General features: G+C 39.0%; 1 protein-coding gene and 1 non-coding gene across 5 annotated transcripts in view; both read left to right on the forward strand.

The window, feature by feature from the left end:
• ttbk1a (tau tubulin kinase 1a) overlaps positions 1-20,563 on the forward strand; it is a 60,359-nt gene extending 39,796 nt beyond the window's left edge. For all 4 annotated transcript variants that reach the window (XM_044115465.1, XM_044115464.1, XM_044115466.1 and 1 more), the window contains 2 exons: positions 16,711-18,170; positions 19,190-20,563. In XM_044115465.1, coding sequence (XP_043971400.1) covers positions 16,711-18,170; positions 19,190-19,592 — 1,863 coding nt within the window. In that variant the 3' untranslated portion in view covers positions 19,593-20,563. The remainder of the gene's footprint in view (positions 1-16,710; positions 18,171-19,189) is intronic.
• Positions 20,564-21,316: 753 nt separating this feature from the next.
• LOC122830435 lies at positions 21,317-21,507 on the forward strand. The gene has a single exon (XR_006370525.1). It is a non-coding gene; the product is annotated as a U2 spliceosomal RNA (small nuclear RNA).
• Positions 21,508-23,522: the final 2,015 nt, after the last annotated feature.

A 23,522-nucleotide genomic window follows, 5' to 3' on the forward strand; every position in this document is an offset into this window, starting at 1 on the left:
AATTAAAAGAATATTTTTATTTTTCCCAAAATTAAATTAAATGTTGGTGTAACTTATGTTAGCCAAGTATCCTCAAAGAGTCTGTGGATCTTTGGTAGCAGTCAGTCCTGCAACCAATCTGTAGAGGCCTCTGACTGAAAACTGTCAATGTATAACTGTAATGATATGCCAACAGCTCAATTTCTGAACACCAGAGACAATATTCTATGGAAATCTGTCCTGGATGACATCATCAGTTCTTATCAAGCACTGCTAATCCATCTCATTTGCTTTTGCCACTTCTCCTTTAACCTCTGACTGGCCGTTTGGTTAGAAAACCAGGCAGAGACGTTAGAGTCAGGGAAATGATTGTCGCCCATTATGATTTAAACTTCCTCCTCTCTCTCTGCTCTGCATCCTTGAAGCCTTTGTTTAAAATTCTCTGGGATCTGAGGTCATAGTTCAAACATTATTTGGGCTCTTTAGATGCTTGCAGCTGTAATCTATTACATTGTTTTCACAAGTATTCACCATAACAACAAAGGTAAAACATTAACATCAAAAATTCTTCCAGCTGCACAGCATCTAAAACCAGAGGGAATAATTGTCAACGCTTCAACCACCAAATGATAATCAAAGTCTATGAAAAGAATAAATTAGCAAATTTTGCACTAAAAAATGTTAAAAGCAAAAAACCATTGCTTACGGTTTGAGCAGACTCTTATTGTGTTTAGTCTAAAAAAAAGCATATCCCAGTGAATTATTGTAACTTCCTTAAATGTTGCTAATTGAGTTAATAAACAGAACATGAAAATTGTTTTGGAACATAAAGCTATAAAATGAGCTCATTTTATGAATGTGTTTTAATAATTAGGTTGTAGAATGCTGCTACCAGTGGATTGTACAAATAAATGTTTAACTGTTACCAAATTCTCAATATTATTTTAATTGGATGTGAAAAATTAGCGTATCTAGATTTTTTTTTGTGTGTCATTGCGCCAGACCGAGGCACTAAAATTACAATTTCATCTAAATTCACTGCATTCTTCGATTATAATGGGCCAAAATTTTAATAATTATTTACCTGAACGAAAAAAATTGGATCTGTTTAACATGTGAAAAATATGCAGTAGATTTGTTTGTTACAGCAGGTTAGATTCATTTTATCAACATAAAGTAAAAATTATTGAACCATTAAATTGGAAACTGCTGTTTAATCACACCCTTTCTCTTCTTTATGTTGTCTAATAGTCTTAAGTTGCTTTTTCTTTTTGTTATTATTAAATACATCAACCTACCTTTGAGACTAGAGATGCAAATTGTTGCCCCTGAACCTATTTTGGGCGGCTTCTGACTGCAATTCAAGAATAACACAAATTTAGCCCCCCCAGCAGATTGGGAGCATTTATTGGTATTCATTTTATAAGTATCCATCTTTAAATATACAAACATATATTGATCTAAATCTTGTTTTGTTATTGCCCCAAACTCACTATCGTATTTTCCGGATTATAAGCCGCTACTTTTTTCCTACGCTTTGAACCATGCGGCTTACATCCCGGTGTGGCTTTTCTTCAACCACCAGGGGGCTCTTTAGCAGGAAGTGAATCGTTGGAAGTCAAAATTGGAATTCAAAGAAGAAAGAGCTAATTTTCATTTAGAACAAGCACATGCTAGCAGCAGAGACGACAGAGAAATTTCTTCAAACTCATATGATGTAGCTTTTAAGTTGAGGGCTGTCGATCCGGCAGTACAGGAAGGAAATAGAGCCGCTGCACGTAAGGTCGGCGTGAACGAAACCATGGTTCAGCATTACAGACGGAGAGCAGCCCTCTGCTGCAGAAGACTGAGAGCGGCGGAGATACCAGCAGCTTTTAGCCCGGTGCGGGTTATATATGTACGTTTCCAGTTTCTTTTCAAAAAAATTGTAGGTGCGGCTTATAGTGTGGTGCGCTCTATAGTCCGGAAAATATGGTAAATATTTGCCTTTGTTTCCCATAAACACCTGACAAATATTTCCTTTAATCGGGCAAATCTAAAAAAAAAAAAAAACTTTAAGTTTGGGCTCTGCAATAGTTTACACATCTCTGTTCAACAAATTAAACATTGTTTAATTAAACATTTACATGATCAAGTGAGTCAAAATAAATTACGGCACAAGTTTATTATAGATATGACATTTTTTGGCCCTAGAGTTCTTTTGACTTGACAATTTTGGTTTGTACAAAATTTGTACAAAAGTTTGTACACCCCGGCTTTAAGTGGACGGCCATGGCTTGGTGGGTTTGTGGGGAACTTTCATATTCCTGTTACTCTGTGTAGCATTTAAGATATTCCTTTATAACTTAAATCCGCTTTAATCAGCCCTGACTCGTCTGCCTGGTGTCTTCCTCCGGCTTCATCAGGTCAGCTGGATGTAAACTGGGTTTAAACACCTAAGAAAAAGGGATTTTAATGTTATATAGTCATAGTCTATAAATTGAAAAGTAAATTTTTTTAAATAATTCAGTTCACTCAGTGAAACATCGCATTAATAACTAATAATTACAGATGGTTTTCAAGCCTTTATTTCTGTTTAATTTGTGCTTGCAGCTCATGAAAACACATTTAAGATAAAAATTTGTTAGATTAATGGGGCGCGCTCCGGTGGTGTAGAGGGTAGTGCGCCCCACGTTTGGAGGCCCCCAGTCCTCGACGCGGCCGTCGCAGGCTCGATTCCCGGACCCAACAACATTTGCCGCATGTCTTACCCCCCTCTTTCCCCCTTTCCTGTCAGCCTACTGTTGTATAAGGGACACTAGAGCCCACAAAAAGACCCCCTGGTGGGGAAAAATAAAAAATAAAAATTTTTTGTTAGATTAATAAAAATATTTTTAATACAATTATATGAAATATAATACCCTCTTAAATTTTATTTTCAGGCTTATTCTGACAAAAAAAAACAACACTTTATCGGAGTACATATTCTAATAATTTACTGAATATTCCTCTTTTTCTTTCTGCATTTTTCTGAATTTGATTATCGTGTGACGCTCTATTTGGAGAGTTTGTTTCGGAGGAAAGAGGAATGCGTGTCGCCAGTTACTCTATGACCTTTACCTGGATTTCACATTGTGTTTCCATTTTATTTTCCTTCTGCAGGATTTTCCTCATGGGTGTGGTGATTTCTTGTTTCTTTATCCATTTTTATCATTTAGTTTCACTTGTAAATTTATGTCACCATTTGACTGCATCCATCATGCGCTCTTTCAGTGAATTATTGACACATCTGGTCCTCCATACTCGGTGGCTGCTGTTTGAAGGCTGGATGTTTTATGCCAGTGTGAAAATGAAAATGTGTGCTCAGATCCGTTAGCAAGCTCTGCTTCATTTTTTTTATTTTTTCGTTTTCTTTTTTGTTTGGCCAACTGTCACACTAGATCATAACCAACCTCGTCTGCCACCAACCATCGAGGACCACAGTTTTTTTTTTCTTTGTTCCTCCTCTCCAATTCTTTACCCCCTTCCAAATAACTACTGATGCCTTTGCCCCCAACTTATCGCTTTAAAAGTACACAGTATGTCAAGTTTGACTCACCTGAGGAGACAAAGAAAAGAGCGAGGGGGCCATTGGGATCAACACAAGAAGAAATAAAGTGATGTTTCGGGGTAAGCACAGTTTAGGACTAGTCCTGTACCTCTGTTTTCTCACTCCGTTTCTGTTTTTCCTTTTTCTTCTGTTCAGACATATTTTTATTTTTTTTAGTTTTTATTTCCTCCTCTTCCCTTCGTCGTGTGTCTGTTTTGTGTGCTTGATGACTCCATCTCTCTCTTTTAAGATCCCTGATTTGTTTGCATCTTCAGTGGTAACTTTTCCTTCAGAACGAAAAAGCCGAAACCTGTCGAGGCTCAGGCTGTCGTAGATTAGTGAGACAGTGTGTGCAGTGCTTGTGCTGGTGACTTTTTGTTTCTTTAGCGTGCTTCTTTGTGGGAGAAATGTTTCCCTGAACTTTTTTACTTTTTCAGATTAAGGGATGCTAATCGCAGCTAAAACGCTTAAGTGCCCCCCTGTTAGGAGTTTTCTTTAGTTTCTAACTAGTAATTATGAAAAGCAGCTGTAGATAGAGCCAGAATTACACCAACATCCCCTCAGCTTCTTTCCCCAGGCTCCTCCCCACATGACCTTTGACCAATCAGCTACAGGCTTTAGATATGTGAAAGCATCCACCTGCTTCCTCATGTCTAATGTCTGTCAGGGAGGGGGAGGAGACAAAAACAACCTGTTTAATAAGTGTTTTTAATATGAAAAGAGTCCATTTCCACTCTTTAACCTCCTCTTCCTCCCTCTGTCTGATTGGTCTGTTTGCAGTTGGAGGAGGACAGACACCAAGCGCGGCCCAATCAGCTGAGGAGGCTGGCCTCCTATGTCTTCTCCTCCTCCACCCTGGAGACGGAGCAGTACCCCCACGCCGGAGGCAGCTTCATCCAGAGGAGCCGCTCGGCCGAGAGCAGCCCCGCCCATGCCATGTCCGCCACCGCCTCGGCCCGGCGCCGGCACGCCGGCACTCTGCCGATGCCTGGCAGCCCACGGAGCCGGCACTCGGTTCTGAACGTGTCGAGGTCGCAGCTGCAACAGATGCTAGCCAGGCTCATGAACAAGAACAACAATAGCTGAGAGGACTGAGAAATGGACTCAAAATACACACACACACATACACATATATAATATAAATACATGTAACATACACAGATGTGTACAGCCATAGATTCAGAGACGAACAGAGCACACAAAGAGAGAGATGCAGGAGTGGTCAGAGAAGATTTTGGGCCTGGGGCTGAACTTGGCCCCTCTTAGGTGCTTCATCATTTAAAGTGATTTCTCATGCAAATACATTTGTAACGGAAGCAGAAGGAAAACAAAACTAAACCTCCCAAATTACGCTCATTTACAAGAAAATGGTCCAAAATAATAGTGTTTTTGTGTTTAGTTGTCTTTAATTTCACCGCCACACTAATTACTGTTCTGATCCAGAATAAGATTCTGATTAAAATAATAAATAAAAATACTTTATTTAAAACAGAAAAAATTATACCACTGCTATGTTTATACTGATCATCTACAGATGATATTTGTTTATTTTTGATTTGTAGACTCATGTAGAATGACCTCCAACTAAATTTAGCAGCAGTTTTTAGTGCTAATTAAGTAGAATTTCATACATATTTACTTTTCTGCTCATTATAGACTAACATACGTATAACCAGCTGATATTAGCTGGTTTGTTCTTCAGATTTTACATGCTGATTGCATTTCCCAGCCTCAAATGTACCCAAACAATTCAATTTGTTTTTCTGTTAAGCAAGAAAAACAACTTATCTTACGCTGCACTCCACACAGCCTTGGAAAACTCTACTTTGGCTCTTTCTCTGGCATTAAAGGGAAGTTAAGATTTAATAATGGTGTAACAGGAAATGTTAGCAGGTTTAAGACTAACTTTCTAAAACCTTGATGTCTTTTCATACCACTGACCAGCCCATGCCAAGAGTAGGGAATGTATGAGAAATATAGAGCATTTGGCTAGCAAGAAAAAAATAGTTTTTTGTTTTTTTTTTTGCATAGATACCACCTTGCCAGCTCTGTAACATCTTACACAGATATGAATGTGCACATAAACCAATAAAATCGCAGCACACTGGAAGGTCATACAAGCCATATCACCAACACCCAGCGGTACAGCTGTGTTAATAAACACACAGATTCATACATCTACACAGACGTAGCTCTAGAAACTGATTTTTTTTTCTATTTAAGAAGAAAAAGAAGAGGATTGGAGGAATATTGAGAATATTTTTCATGCAATAAACTCCTGAAGCCACTCAGCAACGCCGAAGTTGCGCTTGCCACAGACCTGGCAGGCTGGTGGAAACAATGTGAAACTGAAGACTTCCTGTTTTGTGAAGAGGAGGAGTTTGAAACCGAGTGGGGCTGCTAAGAGACTGTTAAGCTTTACAGTTTTTTTGTGCATTTTTTATTTATTTTTTCTATCTGTCATCTTTTTTTGCCTAAAACGGAGGAGCGATCGTAGAGGTATGCAGGTCGTCCCAGCGATCGAGCTTTTGCACGAAGACTTTTGGAGTCTCGACGTCCCGCTCACAGAGCAATACGCTGCTCCTGCTGCTGCTGCTGCTGCTTCACATCATGTCTTTACCTGCACAAAACCCAGTAATCCAAGTGTCTTGTCCTGATTCCTGCCTCATTAAATGTTGTGTGTGAAAGCAGTGAACTGTTTGGAAAACGTCTGTCTGAAGGTGTAGGAGGTGATTTACAGTAATCTTAGACAGAGACTGAAAGTAAAGCAGAACAAAAATGTTGCATGAAGCAACAAAACAAAATCCTGGCACTCTTTAAAACAACAAATTATTGTGGGAGATTACACACTGGCATTAAATACAGTTTAAAAACGTACTAAAGAAATAATATATGTTCTAAGAAAAAGCAACTCATAACTTCAGTAACTCCACAACCAGGATAAATACAAAAACAGTCCAAACCAATCAGAAACAAGGATGTCATTGTCATTTTGGGCCATTTCAAAAATCAATTAAACTGTTAAAAAATCACTAATCAGCTGTTCCTCCAGGGTTTTGATTGCTTTAGTGTTTTTTGCAATCAAAATCAGAAATTTTGTAGTGATTATTTGGAAATATAATGCGCTAATGTGTGATGTTAAATGTGACTTTTTATTACTCGCCGTATCTGTAGTTACGGACTACAACTTGACATCAAGTAAGGTTGAGGCAGCAGTCACTTAAACTCAATGTTTTTGACCAATTTTGAGAACATTTGCAGTAAAATCAGTGATCTGTTGATTTTGTGTGAACTTTGAGGATTTGTGAAAAACTGGAGGCAGGCCAGATTTAACTCCCGGGCCTTGAGTTTGACACAACAAAATCTCATACTTTTTACAAAAACAACTTAGAAAATTAATACAAATATTACAAAGAAGTCAAACATTTGGCATTATTATTTAATCAGTTGTTGATTAAATAATAATTGGTTTGTTTTGTGATTCACATATTTTGCATTTGAATTCTTTTAAATTGAATTCAAATGCAAAACATGTGATATGTGCTGTGACAACAGGCTGTATGGGCCCAAACTGCAAACTTACAGCCTGTTCACCTGTGTCTGAATGATGTGAATGTGTATTTTTATGAGCTGTTTATTTTACATGTTTCCTTCACGGTCGGAAGGGACTACGTATCAGAGGCTGGTGCTGTTTTTTGTTTTTTTTACTTTAGATGCACAGGTGGCGTGAAATAGTTTCCTTTTTCTGACACTTTGATTGTTACGTCTGTTGTTTGAGTTGTCTGTTTTTTCAAAAGGCTTGCTGACGTTTTAATGTGTTAACCTCTGTTTGAGGAGCCTTTCTTTCTTCTGTAGGCCGTTGGAGTCTTAGCAAACGATCCTAAAAAACGTCCTGCAGTAGAACGTTTCAGATATCCTGTGATAGATATTTTAGAAGTCCTTTCTACTGTGAAAGAATTGTTGCTAATGTTGAACTTTATCTCTTTTTTTTATCCTGTTGTATTTTAGAGGGTTCAGCCAATCACGGTAGATGTTGCACTGATGTCTCGTGTACTAAATACTTCAGAAGTAGTTGGGGAATAAAATCCTAATCAGCCAGCTGTTGCAGTGCAAGCATAAAGAAGTATCTCTATAATAGTTTAAAGAAATTGACCCTAAACTTAACTTGGATATTTTGCCAAACAGACATTTTTTTTTATTTTTTATATTATAGCTGTTTGTTATGCATCGTCTTTGCAAGTGGAAGTTTTAGAAATCTGAGTTAGCAGATTCTTTTTCTTTTATGACACGTTTTACTTGAATTCATGTTAGTAATGTCACCCATATCTCCACCTAATGGCACAGGGGAAGTTCAGCATTTTTTTACTCGAAATTGCAAAGTCTATTTGAGTGGACTTCCAACAAATTTGATATTTAAAAAGATAATGTAAAAGAAGATCTGATTGGAAACAGAATGTAGTATTTAGATGTAGATAGACGAGTTTTGAGGTTTTGTGACAGAGTGAATGCGTTTTTTCTGAATGGTTGTGAAGTTGTCGGTCAAGAGGAACGTACGCCAAGAACGGCGTGTCGCGTTGCGTCTGTTGGTGTTTAAACACGTTGGATGAGTTGTGCTGAAGTCTGACCGGACAGAACCAGAAACTAGGACTTGAGACGTGGAAAGTTGAGCAGGAGTGTTGACCTTTATGAATAGAACGATTACTATCGTCATGTTTAGGAGCAGTTAGCCCACAGCTAGATGCTACCTGTGATGGTTGCTAAATGAAAATAACTCTAAAATAAAATATATTGCCAAAAGTATCTGCTTGATATGACGTCGGCCTACAACCACGTTTTCTCTTCTGGGAAGGCTTTCTCCAAGGTTCAGGAGTTTCTTTATGAAAACATTTAGCATGCATTTGTTTCCTCAGATGTTGATGTTGGACTAGAACACCTGACTTGCCCTGTTCATTCACTTTAATCAAACTCTACTTTGTTTGTCTAGAAAGTCTGGTTTATTTGGGGAGGTGTGAATGCGCAATCAAACTCTAATTCGTAACAAAAAAGCAAACTCTGGTCCGCCTAAAAATGTAGGTCTTGGTTTGATTAAAGTTTGAATGCATATGTGATTGCTAGCGGACCGGAGGCCGCTCCAAAAACAGGAAGCGGACTATTGTTCAGGGCATTCTGGGTAAATACAACCGAGGAAAACGTATGACTCTCACTCTACTGGAAGAAATAGTTTGTGGTCTTTCCCCAAAGACGAAAAAGGAACCTCACAACCTCTAAAATCTGACGCCATTCCATTTTGTTTACATTTTGTGAAGAAGGAAGTTGCTCTCATGACTTCTTCAGAGGTTTTTGTATTGCTTCCTTCAGTGGTTCTTGGTGCAGCGCCACTACAGGCGATGGAGGGAACAGGTTCTTCCAAATGATTTGGTTCATTTAACACAATGCAAAGTGAAAGCGAACCACACCAGCTGAATTTATAACTAATGTTGCAATTTTTGTACCCAATAGAACCGAGTCTACCAAACTCAAAGGTGATTCTGCCACACCGATCTCACTAATCCATGGAGCGTTGTGGAGCTTGCTTTGTTCTTTGGTGCACAGGTTTACTGGACCAGGAAGGTGCAAACCCTAAATTTGTTTCATACGCTGTAGCATGAAGTGTCCCTTACACTGTAACCAAGAGGCTCTAAGGTGCAGCGGCGGCTTTATCTACACCACTGTACCTGAAACTTTGTGTTGCTCCTGATAATACAAGGCTGAGATGCAGCTGCATGGAAACCCCTCCACTGCTCTTGAACTAAGCTAAGGACAACATAATGTTTCTGCAGCTTCTGACTCTTCGTGTATTCTGGGATTTGACATGGCTTCCCACCCTGTGGCTGAGTTGTTGCCATTCTCTGCTGGTCAAAGTTGAAAGTTTAATAGTGAGGACTTTTCTCAAATAGGTTTACTGAAGTGAAAGTGGAATTTACTGAGGTCTTGAGAAAAACCTAATCTCTCATAAATGATTGAAGAAGCAGTCTGCATGACTAGGTGCTGAGTTTTATATGTTTCTGGTCAAGGGATTGATTGGAAACTTTTGACTCAAACCTTTGGGTAGTTGAGTGAATACTTCCGGCAATATAACAAGTCATCATCACCTGGGTTAGCATTGAGCAAGTTAATTAAATGCAAGGTTTGGGAGTTATTTTGTAAGTCTTCCTTTATTTTGAAATGTGTCCTTGTGCAGTGATGTTTCTCATTGATATATCCAGTGAGATTACCGAGTCACAATAATATTAGATTTGTCCTCCTGGTTGGTTTGTGATTCAGTAAAGAAATAATTTCTTTACTGCTAATTATTGTTAGCATGCTAACACATTACATAGAGTAAACTCTGAAGAAAAGCATCATTGTGATCTGCAAGCATTGTTATTGTAGGGTTCTGCTACAGCAGCTGGTATATATCTTCTGGTATTTTATGATTCGATTAGGCTTTGATTACCAAAAGCGACTAAATGTTAATTAGGATTGTTAATTTTCTGTGTGTATAGGTGACTGTCAGGTTATAATATCAACACAGAAACCAATAGCAGTAAAAGCAACACTACGCTCGCTGCTTCATTTCCTACCCATTTCTTAAATTTCCATCAAGTCAGTTTTCTGTTGCATTTGAGTTAAATCCAAGTCTTCCAGATGACACAGTTTCAGGCATAAATACAAATGCAGTTAGTTTTATGTTGGAGTTGCTGTAAATGTTTTGGTATTTACCTACAGAGGGTCGTTTATTAGTACCAGTGATTTATGTTTTTCTATTTCTGACAGAGCTGTAGGAGGTTTACCTGCTTTGTAAATAGTATGCAGTGGTTTGTTGTATTTTAAAATGTATTTAAAGGTGAGTTTTGAGTAGCTCTAATAATTTTCTTTAGATTATATCTTATTTCTTTCATTGTGCTTCCTTTTTCATCACTGTTTTCTAACATTACTCTTGCACTTTATCACAGTAGGCTAGACTCGGGGATCAGGTTGGGGGCAGACGGGCTCACTATATAAATGCAATTAGCTGATGCAATAAATTATATGTGTGACATTATTAAAGTTAAAATCCCACATATAAATATTATATATCTTATGTTTAAAGGACTTAGTTGTCATTTTATCCATTCATAATTTTTTTTTTGCAGGGATGTATTTACTCAGACTTGCAGTCTGGATGAACTTTCCCTCAAAATGAGTTCAAGAGAAATGTTTTGGCTAATCAGTTGCTGCTCATTTCTCCCATCAAACTGATATGAAACATTTCGCTGCTGTGAATTAATTCTGACAAACTGTTTTTTATCAAAATGAAGCATGTTAAGATTAATCCACTGGGATTTTTGACCTTTTCAAATAGTTTAATAATGTTAAAGCGCTACACCAACACAGTATTTAGCAGAAGCTAATCCCACAGCGCTAATTCAACCATGTTAGCCACAACATGCGTTACAAGTTAATGTATCTCCTTATACCAGATCAAATTTGTTATCTCACACTTAAATGAATAGTTGTGCTTCATAAAATGATTATTTGCAACAGACTTTTCCCTTTGGTTTCACAGTTTTTTGACTGTTTACTATTGCTAATTCTGTTTCTGATTTTGGCTAGTTGACCATAGCAGGGCGAGAGGAAACAGTCTTCACCCACTTCAGAATAAGAGCATGGCTGCTTAAATCATTCTTAACAGTGGATAACCACAACTTTAACGTCATTTTAGACTTTATTCAACTGAAAGTTAACAAAACAACCAATCAAGATGGCGTCTAAGAATTTAATTGGGAAAATTAATTTAGGGTAAGCTAAGTAAACACAAAGTAAAAAAATGACAGGAGGTGTGCCCACCACTGCAGATAACTCTCTGGGAGAAAAACAGTTTGGAGTTGGAGGAAACCACAACAGCCATTACAGTCTCTGTTTCACTGTGAACGAAGCAATGAGGATGGCCTGCAATGAAAAAATTGTAATGAAACTTGGAGCTGCACAGCTTGCTGAAGGAGTGGCTGAGATAAAATCACAAACTGTTCCAATAACAGATATCGAGAACTGATATTGAACAGAATGTTTCTTGGAGTTGAATACCTGAGATTGGATTGTGACATCTCCCCAAAACTGTCATCACTTTCCAATACGATTCACTCCACTGGGTTGATTTTATTACAAATAAACACGATTATTTTTAGCTTACTTAATTTTTCACTCCACAACAACAGATCATCCTGTGTAACCTAAGATAAGGATGCTCTATTGAAACACAGAAACCACGCAGAGCATTTTGTTTCCTTTAAACCGTGGCATCATGTTGCAACAACAGATCTTTAGGAAAGAAGCAGATGTTTATCTTTTTTCTGTATGTTTCATTGACTGAAGGAATATGAAGGGAAGCCTGATTTTCGTGTCTTCTTCTTCCAAAGCAGCAGCCTTTGGTTTGCCATTGTTGGTGTCATTTTAGGTGATCCCAAAACGTGACTTGAACAAGTTCAAAACATGACTTCCTGAGACAGGGTTGGATATTTACTTTGTGCAATGAAAGCCAAACTATTGCTTTCTCGCCGTGTTAAAGGGCTACATTAGCTAAATATGCACCACTTGCTTAATTGTATTAAAGGCTTTTTCCGTCTATTGATGCTCACAGCAGCACCAGTTTGGTGAGGAGATCGCCTGATGTTGTTTTCCTGCTGCTTCACGCTGAGTTCAGGATGCCCTGCCTGTTTTATACTTTGCATAATTTTATAGTACAACCTCTTGGAGAATGTACAAAGTGGACTAGCTGCTAACTCAGAACCTAGTTTTGTTTGCTAGCTGAATTATTGATTTATTGTGCTAAGATTGTCACCGATTAACGCTTATCCTGAATCGTCTTTAAAGCAGTGCCGCACTGACATACTAACAGGATCCTCCTTGTGTGCTTGACCTGCTGACAACACCAAGATTAATTTAAAAAAAGGCAATAGGCTGCATTTCTGACAGTTTTTTGTATGAAAAGACTGACCGCTGACTGTCACCACTCTTTGCATGAGATCCACATGTGGTCTGTTTGCGCTTCAGACTCTTCTGACTGTAAAATGACTACAATCAGCACTGTACTGTAATGACAACACGAACACAGTGAATATTAACCTCTGGTCGCAAGAGGTCTGTGATATTTTGTTTTACTTTTTTATTATTTTTGTAAATAGCTACTACTTGAGGAGATACTCACGGATCAGAACTGCTGAGCCCAGATGTAGTGGGAGTAGCCATTTTGGTCCAACACTGACTTTTCTCACACCTTTTGTACTCCACTGTTGTATTTATTGTGGTCAAAATAATTAAAAATAACTAAAAGTTCTCTTAACTATCTGGTAAACTTCTCATTGTCTTGAAAATACAAGCGAGAAAAACTAAATGTGTTCTTCTAAACTGTCCCTTATTGTAAAATAAAATGGCTAGCTCTTGCATAAATGATATACGTCATTAAAATTTCAATTATAGCAAAAAATAAAATAAAATTGCCAGTGTGATAAAGTTAGGCCTTTCACAATAACTAATTTTACTGGACGATAAATTGTCCCACAAGTCATTGCGATAAACAACAATATTGTTGAGACAATTTTCAAGCAGTACAACTGTAAAGGCATAATAATGCAGTCACCCATTCTCTAAGATGAAAAAACTTTACATTTTAGTGAACATTTAACACTGGAACTGGAAGACCTTTTAAATGTCCAAAATAAACAGCAGAAAAAAAACTACTAAAATTAATTATGAAGTCAAAACTGTCCTTCAAAAAAGTGCTGGTTGAGACCAAAGCACCAAACTGACGACTTGTCATCCAGTTTTTGGTACTAAGAGAAAAACGACAAATCATGCAAATAAGATAATTATTGAACTTGTTTTAATTTATCATACAATTAATTGATTTACTGTTTATTGTGACAGGCCTACATAAAGTATACCACTGCTAAAGTTGAAAAAGGGCTTTAAAATTTGAGTTTCATTTTGATGTTGTTACGATAAACTAAATGTTTTTGCTTATAAAGCAGCATTTGTTAGATAAAAGTAAATTTATGTTTAAATTGCCTAAAGAAATCCAGGATTTCAGTACTTATTTATGAACTATGAACAAGTTTATGTACTGAAAATGTTCAAAATTTACTGAACTATTTTGGGATGTAAATAAATCTTTTTTCTGAATCTCCAACCAAACCATAAAGCTAGCATAAATACACACATAATTTATAGAAATGAAATTGAAATGTTTTATTGTATACTTGAATAAATGTTTCTTAGTTTCGATGGAGAGTCGTTGTATAAATATCGACCATAGGAAGAGAAAATTGTCTTGTCTTTAGGAGTGAGCACTCGTTCCTCAGTAGTTTTATTTTGTTCTGTTCACTGATTTTTGCAAGTCCAAACAAAATCTCTTCACCTCACACTGAATTGTTCCTCTTATTTATTAAAAATTGCATTTAGATACTTTAGGAAGTCGTTTCTACTGTGAAAGATCTTCTGGTCTTGATGGGGCTACGTTGACGTGCTAAAAGAGCCTTGAAGGCGACGTTGTCATGTGACTGAATGGACAATAAAAAAAGGAAAGGATTTTATAAAACCGCTCAGCGGCCCTTCAGTGTTTTTTGCAATAAAAGTTGAGTTTCTTTATGGAGGAGAAGAAAAGTGAAGAGCTTACCGTGTTTGTTTGGTGCGATGATCCGTGAGTGTCTTTCAGTTGTATAAAACATGTATAAGCATTTGTTTTCTATCACAATATTATTGTACAGTACTGCTTGTATAATTTACAGGTAAAGCATGTATTTTAAACTTTTTATAAACCCAAACAATAAACTGTGTACATATATACAGAAATGTAGACAGTAATTAGGTTTGCAGTTAAACTCTAATAGCATGACAGGTAGCGGGGTTTAGTATATATATGTACAGGCTGTATGATGAATCTTTATGAGGGGAAACACTTGAAAATCACCTGATATTAGACTTTGTGCTAAAGATAAGCTCTGCAATGCATTTTTGTGCCTTTTATATCAATGTATGTAATCTAGACAATCTTGAAAAAGCTTGTGTACAACCAAAATAAAAATAAAATGGTTCTGTGGCAAATGGATTGGTTGGAGTTAGATTTTTATTCTTCATTTTTCCAGGTAATACGGTACATGGTTTCTTTTTGCTGTTGTTGTGAAGTGATACTGGGATTATATTTTTAAAAGAAACTCTGCTCCAAATTGTTATGTAACTTAGAAAAAACAAAAATTGTGAAGGAAATTAATTGTTTCCTCCATCTGCTAGTTGTTTGACATTAGCATATGTATTATAATTTCATAATATTATTGTTCTACTATTGCATAGTTGCATTTCTATGAATGCAACTATGCAACTAATTAGCATGGCCATAACAGTGGATAAACAGTTTCCTGGAACCGTGAGTTGTTTCTCTGCCATAAGCACATTGAGCAGCGCGTACACACGGTGATTGACAGCGCTACAACCCTCCTCCTGTCTCTGATTGGTTGTTTTTGACGGGGAGTGTTGCATTTTTGCAAATTGCTATAGTAGCACTGGGAGGAAGTGGAAGAGCTTTATTTTGTTTTATTTTTATTTTTTCAGATTTAATGTTTCCGATTATACGATTATAACATAGTGACAGTTTTAACAAAATATGTTTTTATTCACATCAAAGAATTATATTGACTTGGAAATCTGCTCACTCCTCAGCAGCTTCTGTCCGGCTGAAGGATGTCTTGTCTTTCTTAAAACTATAAAACATCTACCATCAATCAATTACTGTAACTCCTGAAAACAATTACACCAGGCTGATTAAAAGCATTATGGTTTTTTTCTGCTTTGTTGTTTTGTCTTGTCTCTGTCTGGGAAACGGTCTGGTTATAAGCTGATGTGTCAAACTGATGACTTGAATTGAGCTGTTTGGTATTTTCTGTAAATATCAGTTGTGTCTCTTGAGCCTGATGTGTCAGAAAGTTACAAACTGTACCTTTAAAGGAGCTGTTGACATTCTGTGCACTGTAAAACATTTGAAGGTGGTTTAACTTGAAAATGAAAGTCCACCTGCTGCCTTGAAAATGCAATTTAAGTCGACAAGAAAATTGTTTTGGTTTTAACTTAAAGTTCATGAAGTTGATTTAACAACAAGAGACAAGTTGTCTAAATGTTGTTCATTCATCTTGAATTGTGAGTTTTAACTTAATGCTGCAATTTAAATCAAATAATTATTTCACAATATGAAAGAAAAAAATCTGCCTTCACCTGGTTAAAGAGCCACATTTCTCTATTATTTTACTCACATAATTAAGTTAAAATAACAACTTATTTTACTTTAAAATAATTTAAATTCTGGTTTCAAAATGCATGAACAAAATTTCTGATCTGATAATAAATTTTATTAAACATCACAATGAATTTGGGGCGTGCTGTGGTGGCATAGGGGATAGCACAACCCACATTTGGAGGCCTTGAGTCCTCGATGCGGCCGTCGCGGGTTCAATTCCCGGACCCGTCTACATTTGCTGCATGTCTTCTCGCCCCTTCCTGTCAGCCTACTGTCATATAAGGGACACTAGAGCCCACAAAAGACCCCCTGGTGGGAAAAAAAAAAAAAAAATATATATATATATATATATATATATATATATATATATATATATTGTTTAAACATCTCAATGAATTCAGCTCAAAAACATTCAGTGTGAACAGAACATTATCCTCAAGCTTTGAAATGAACATTTTCCTTAATAAAACACAAGAGTCAGATCAATGTAACGCTCTTCCACCTCAGGATACAGAAACAAGCCGCTAAGCATTCTGGGAAATAGTTCCCACTCCTGTCTTTTTCTTCCTTCAGTTTTTTAAGTGCTAACCTACAAACTAGTTTATTCAACTCTTGGAGGTTTTGACAAAATTAATAAAAAGTTAAAACAATTTACTGCTGTAAGTTTATCTTTCACATTTAGGTTCAAACTCTAAAACTTTAAATTTATTCGACTTAAAGAGATAAAGATAGTCGACCCAACTAAATGTGGCTCAAATCTTTTACAGTGTACAAACGAGTGTTGTGCTTTATAATGCTCTATCAGATATTTTTTTCCTGGTCAGAGTTGCTTTAAGTCCAGATTAAAACTGTAGTAAAATATTGTTTGTCTGTTTTGCAGGTCTTGTCGCCCCCGGAGCAGAACATCCCGTCTCCGTCCTCTCCTGACTATCGAACAAAAGCTCAGGGTGATGAGATGGAGCACTTCCACATCCTTCCTCAGCTGCAAGCCAAGAGGGCCGACTTTCTCACCGTCATGCTGACCGGTACGTTGCCTCAGCGCAGGAGCTTCGCCACGCCCGACGAAGAGGTACCAGAACCCGTTGGGCCGAAGGACGATGACGTCACCAAGAGCGAGTCCAACAGCGAGGCGAGTCAGAAAAGCACCGAGCGTAGCCAGGATGCTGCGCCCTCAACACTGATGGCGGAGGACCAGAGGGGCCCGAGGGAGCACGCATCGGCTGCTGATGCAGACCCGGATCTGGAGGACGCATCCAAAACTCTGGTTCTGTTCTCGCCCGGAGACACTCGCAAGTCTCCCTGTGGCGGGGAAGCTGTGCTGGAGGGGGAACTGGCCACGCCAAACGCTCTAAATTCTCGTAATGACCGCTTACTGACTGGGGAGGGGATTCAGCCGGAACTGTCCGAGACGGGCCGCTTGTCTCCGGCCCTCCGCTCAGAACTGAGACCTTCCACTCCCATTGCTCCTGGGTCACCGCCCTTTACCAAAGTCGAGCGCACTTTCATTCACATCGCAGAGACGTCGCACCTCAACGTCATGTCTTCCAACGGTCACTCTATCAAGGAGAGTGACCGGGAAGTCTTTACCGTCACGAGGGAATCGGCTGCAGATGTTGACAGCCAGGAGCAGGAAGTTGCATTATTGTTGAAAGAGACTGGAGAGGAGAGTGTGCCGGACCCAACCAGTACAGAGGCTAAGCAACCAAAAACCGAAAACGGCCCGTCAGTCGTCTTTTCCGTGTCCATGGACTCCTCCTCTAAAGTCACCTCACCGGTTCATGATCGTAAAGCTCCGTCCCAAGAAGCGAGGAAGCAGTTATCTTCCAGCGAGGAAGCCGTAAAGCTTCACCTTGCTGGGTCAGAACCATCTGTGGGCTCCAAGCTCAGAATCCGAAGCAGAATCCCGATCCTAATCTCTGAAGAGGACTCGGGCTCAGAGCAGTCCTCTTCCCCGTCGGCCCGAGCTCGGCTTCAGCAGCGCGCCAGGCAGCTGGACCTGGCACGCCTGCTGGTTCAGAAGCAACAGGGCCGCTGGATGAGGAGGAGGATGCTGTCCGGCACGTCTTCATCGCTGTCATCAGGGGACGACGAGCGCTGGAGGGCGTCAGAGACTTTATCCACGACGGGATCAGAGGAGGACGTGCATGTCTCGGACGAGTCCAGGAGGAGTTCGCGTCTCAAACCGACAGAAGAGCAAGGCTCTAAAGACTGCAGGAGCAAAATCCCTCGACCCGTCACCCCCATAAAAAGACCAGCAGGGGGCGCCGCTGCTTCTGCTGCCTCTCCGCTCTCATTGCCAGAGGCCAAAAATACAAAAGGAGTTTCATCTGTCTTCAATGGGTAAGCCTGTTTCTCTCTGTAATATTAATGAATAGCACCTTTTAGCTAAAGGTAATTCAAAGTGCTCATTAGTACATAATGTTAAAAACAACACACATTAGCTTAAAAAATAAAGTAAGTAATAATTCTAATAATTAAAAACCTGGGTTTTTAAACTAGTTGTACAAAAACTTAAGGTTTTAGCATTCCTGCAACAAACAATGTCAGGTTTATTTATATAGTTTTTAAATTAAAAAAATATACTAGAATAAAATGACAAAATGAAAATAAAATAACACTAAAATATTACAGCAGAATAGTTACCATGTTAGATCTCAGTTGAATGCCAGTTCTGTAATTGTGGTTTAAAATGACCCAGATATGATCTGGATCAGTAATTATCCCAGAAAAAGGAGAAATCCTGATCTCCTTTATTCTTAAGTTTATTCTGAGGGACGTTTAATAGCAGCTGATTATTTAATCTGAAAGTTTTAAGTGAGATGGAAGTGTGTTATATTGATCTGACTCTTTATTGTTATTTTATTGTCTTTATGTTCATTTTAAAGCTTGAGGATAATGTCCTGTTCACACTAAATGTTTGAGATGTTTAATAAAATTTTGTATCAGATTAGAAATTTTGTTCATGCAATTTGAAACAAGAAGTTAAATTATTCTAAAGTAAAATAAGTTGTTCTAACTTGATAATGTGAGTAAAATAATAGAGAAATGTGGCTCTTTAAACAGGTGAGGGCAGTTTTTTTTCTTTCATATGGTAAAATAATTATTTGGATTAAGTTACAGCATTAAGTTAAAACTCACAATTCAAGATTAATGATCTTAAAAAATTATGTTTAGACTATTTGTCTCTTGTTGTTAAATCAACTTCATGAACTTTAATTTCTGAGTTAAAACCAAAACAATTTTCTCGTCGAGTTAAATTACATTTTCCAGGCAACATTTGAACTTTGATTTTCAAGTTAAACCACCTTCAAATGTTTTACAGTGTGTGAATAACTTAATATGTGCTCATTTCTCCACAGAAGTCAGAAAGCTGGGCTTGCCACCCAAAAGAAACCTAAGCCCGTCTCATCCCGGTCCTCCTCCTCCTGTCCTCGTCCATCAGCCGTCTCCGGTCCACATGGCAGCCCACGGATGCCGCTACGCACCCTGCTGGGAGGCCGCCGCAGCCTTAGCTCCACCCACTGCAGGACTGACAGCCCCTCTCCTCAGAGGACGTGCCCGTCCAGGCAGCCCCTCTCGGTTCGGGCCCCCACTGTCCCCATGCTGCCACCCAGAACTGCAACAACTATGCGTCGCAGCGCCTCCCAGGAAGCCACCGCGCAGACCTCCACAGCCGCTGCGCCTGCCAGGCCCAGGCCGAAACCTGCCGGCGGGGCTAAAGCTAAAGCAAATACCGGGGATAAGGCGGTGCCTGCTAGATAATACCGAGGGACTCGGATCTGAGACCTGTTGGTGTTTTATCCGTCTCCAGTCAAGCTACGCCTCAAAGGTTTTCACGGCAAGAGACTTTGTGTTACAATAACCTCAAATTCATCTAATGGAAATGGACATTTTATGTTTTTTGAAGGACAGCAGACTGAACTGTATTTGGGCTTCCAGTTTCCTGTCTGACTGTCATTCAGGAGCATTGCTGCCACGGTGCTACGGATGCCTCTGCTGCTCCCTGGTTGATCCCTGATTTAACGTCTTCTTCTTCCTCCAGCTGAGAGTCATGGCCCCCGTTTTCAGATATTCTCACATACCGCAGTATTCCCAGCTTTCCACAACTATGCTAGTCTTCTGTCGACAATACTCTGCTTGGTTCACATTGCATGGTAAAATATATCACAAATGCATTAAATCTGTACAGGGAAAACTATATTAAAAGTGACTTAATATAGATCTTCCCATATTAATTTCCATAAATAAGCCAATTTGGAGTGGATTTAGCACCGAGTTATGTTGGCATGTAAAAGATTCCCAAATATATTCTGAACTCGCTATGACCTTGAACGAAGAGAAGCATAAAGAATGGACTCCAAGAGAAAACGCTCGGCCACTCGCCTCCTCCTCATAGTGTGACATTGGGCATGCTTTAAACATTCTATTTTTGAGGGTTTATTTTGTTTATTCTCTAAAATTGTACATAACAGAATCATTTCCATGAAATACATCTTTATTTTTTATCTTGCCAAGCGAATAGTAAACCCGAGTCTTTAACCTTGTGTTCCAGTGTTTTGGTAATAGGCCATTTTTTTTCTTCTTCTTTTGATCGCATGAGTAAAACAGGGTTTAACCATGAGAGGAAGTTATTCCTGCTTAGATTTGGTGCAAACTTGTGCTGATTGTTGGAGCCTGTGTTAGTCTGGGGATGCAGGACACTGAGCTGTGAAGTAAAGTCTTGGTAATGTGGAGCCGTGTCCTGTCATTCTTTATTTTATGGTTTTTACACACACAAACTGAGGCCAACTGGAAAATCACAGAACTGCCGGTGCTCCATTTTTTATGTCACCTTCCTAATCTACTGTTTCCTACTACTACATATTGGGTATAATAAATATTGGAGTAAATTGTAACCAAACCAACTTTTTTTTTTGGATTAATCTAAAAAATTTCCTTGGAAAGAAAACTTCTGAAAAATTTCTGAGCTTGAAAAGTCAAAAATTCCGTGGAGTGAGAAGTAAACTGCAGTTTAGGGTCATGTCCACTAGAGGCTGCTGTAGCAGTTATAAACTTTCCTGTACAAAACCAAATTTTTCTAAACCTATCGTCTTCTTCTCTTGCATAGAACGAACAGGAAAAGAATTGTACACACACACACACACACATATATTAGTGTCATAGAAATGTATACATTTTCATTACTTATGTGTTCATTTTTCCTCCAACATAAAAAAGGGTTGTGTTATGGCTTCTCAGCTGCCTATTGGACTATAGCAAACCACATGACTAGATATAAGCAACTTTATTTTATTATCGTTGCTCATTTTTAGCTTGATGTGACTTATTTGCGTTCATTTATTGCTCCGGAACAACATAAAATGTTGGTAATTCTCATCTTATACAGTGACTATTGGTAGTATGGTCTACAAATAACAAAGTTTTGGAACCGTGTGTTAAGGTGCGGGCAGTCAGAATGACTCGGTTTCCTCCGGCAGTTATGTGGCATCGCTTCTCGGCCTTTTGGCTCAGATCAGTGTGTAGTTTCTGTTCTTATCAGTTTAATATCTGATATGTCTCCACTTGGAGACTGTATATTAAATTGATTTTTGAAACAGGGAGATGGAATAAGGGCTTGCTCTGTCCACTCCATGCATCATCCTGGTATTGCAGTGTTTCCAGGCATGGTGCACTTTCTCACTTGTGTGAAATAATAATTGTAGTTTAACTGGTATTTAAAATGTCAATGTAACTGCATTAGAATTTCATGAAATTCTGTGGAGATGTACTGCGAAAGCATGCGTGGAGAAAGAATCAGTAACAGTTGCAGTTTGGTCTCAGGTCCGCTAGGGGCTGCTGTAGCAGTTGTTGAAAATTCATCAAGTAGAAACCGAAATTGTCTTCTGAGGGTGTGGACTGATTGAAAGATCAATAAACGCAGTTAATGGTGATGGGAGGGCTTCTGTTAATTATTGCCAATGTGTGTGGTATGCTACAATATTTGCCTCACACTTTTAAAACTTTACTTATTTACTCTGAGCTGAAAATGTTTGAAAAACTAACAAAATACTTTCTCAATTTGAGTTAGCGGTAGTCTTTGTGACTTGGCTGTTGTCACTGTTTAGAGGTTCATTAAACGTTGTTCATGGTTGAAATGGTTGAGATGTTCATGGCCACCTAATAGTGGAAAATATCTCTTCCTTTTATTATTGTATTTATTTGTGTGTTTGGTTTTAATTTATTTATTGTTTTAGTAAAGATTTTATCATTTAACGGGTGGTGCCTCCACCATGGCGGCTAGCCATGCTGGCATGCGGAGGCAACACAGTGTGCGCTTTTTATTTAACGATCAAGGTAAGTTAACAGGACTGACGAGATTGGATTTTTCAAGGAAATTAATACAGCAAACGCTCAAGTTCTAAAAACCAAAAGACAAACAGCATGACTAAATTCTGGTTTGGATCCTATCTTAGAAAACTCAAACTGATAAAAAGTGAGTTTAGAATCCCGATACCTTTTAACCTCCCACCATATGCTTTTATACAGAAATTTTTAGAACATTTTAAACTGGAAGGAGAGGAGAGCAGGATTTTAACTAATCATCGTTTTATTATTTCTGTTGTTCAGGACCGGGAACCAGTGACTCCAGTGCGCGGCCTCCTGTATGGAGACGCCACCACTGTTTGGCGCAACGTGATCCATCCCGTCCTTCCAAACAGACTCCAGGACCTGTCATGGATGGTGGCTCATGGGATCCTCCTGGTCAGAGCCGTAATGCACTCCCGCGGCATGTCTCCGACGTCCATCTGCCCCCGACCCGGTTGTTGCGCGCCGGAGTCGGTGAGGCACCTGCTGTGGGAGTGCAGCGCTGCTGTGGACCTGTGGGCGAAGGCCGACTCCTTGAAATTCCCACACTTTCCAGCAAGGAAGGTCCTCGATGCGCAGCTAGTGCTGTATGGGGTGAGCCACCAGAAAAGGACTAAAAAAGACTTTGAGGAGATGTGGCTCACCCTAGCGACCATCAAACACGCCATCTGGACCTCCAGAAACTTGCTGGTGAGCAGGCGCAGGCAGATGCCCCCCGTGGCTGTGATCCGGATGGCGGCAGCATGGAGGGAAACATCGAGGGCTGCAGGTGGCGCGCCAAGGACACAGCCACCAAGAAGAATCGCCTGCGCCTCCGTGGATGAAGGAGCCGGTGATCCACGAACGGAGGTCCAAGCAGCGGCGGCCTGGCTCTCCGGGTGAGGCAGGAGGGAAGGAGCTTCGGGGAGGTTTCCCCTCTGAGCACCAGCGCTGTTTGGAAGAACAGGACGGCTCCGAACTTTGTAAGGAGTCACCCGGTCCTGTTTAACTGTCCTGTTTTATGTTTTATATCCTCGTTCTCAACTACTTTTAGTTTGAATTGATGAATTGTATATATTAAAGAACAGGAAAATTTCTGTTTAACTGTAAATTGCCATGTTTTTAAAATGTTCTAAGTAACAATAAAAATTTTCAAAAAGAAAAAAACTGAATGGATTAAGTCACTGTAAATTAACATGCTGGTGCCACACGGTACCAACAGCATGTAAGCTAATCTTAGCATTTTGGATAATTTTAATTTATACACTAATATTAACATACTGAATGATGTCAGAAGCAGATGCTGCTGTGATGTCACCAGCATGTTTGCTTACATTGACTTAATCCATTCAGAATAGTACATATTGC

This window comes from Gambusia affinis, linkage group LG04 (assembly GCF_019740435.1).
Source record: "Gambusia affinis linkage group LG04, SWU_Gaff_1.0, whole genome shotgun sequence".
NCBI lineage: Eukaryota > Metazoa > Chordata > Actinopteri > Cyprinodontiformes > Poeciliidae > Gambusia > Gambusia affinis.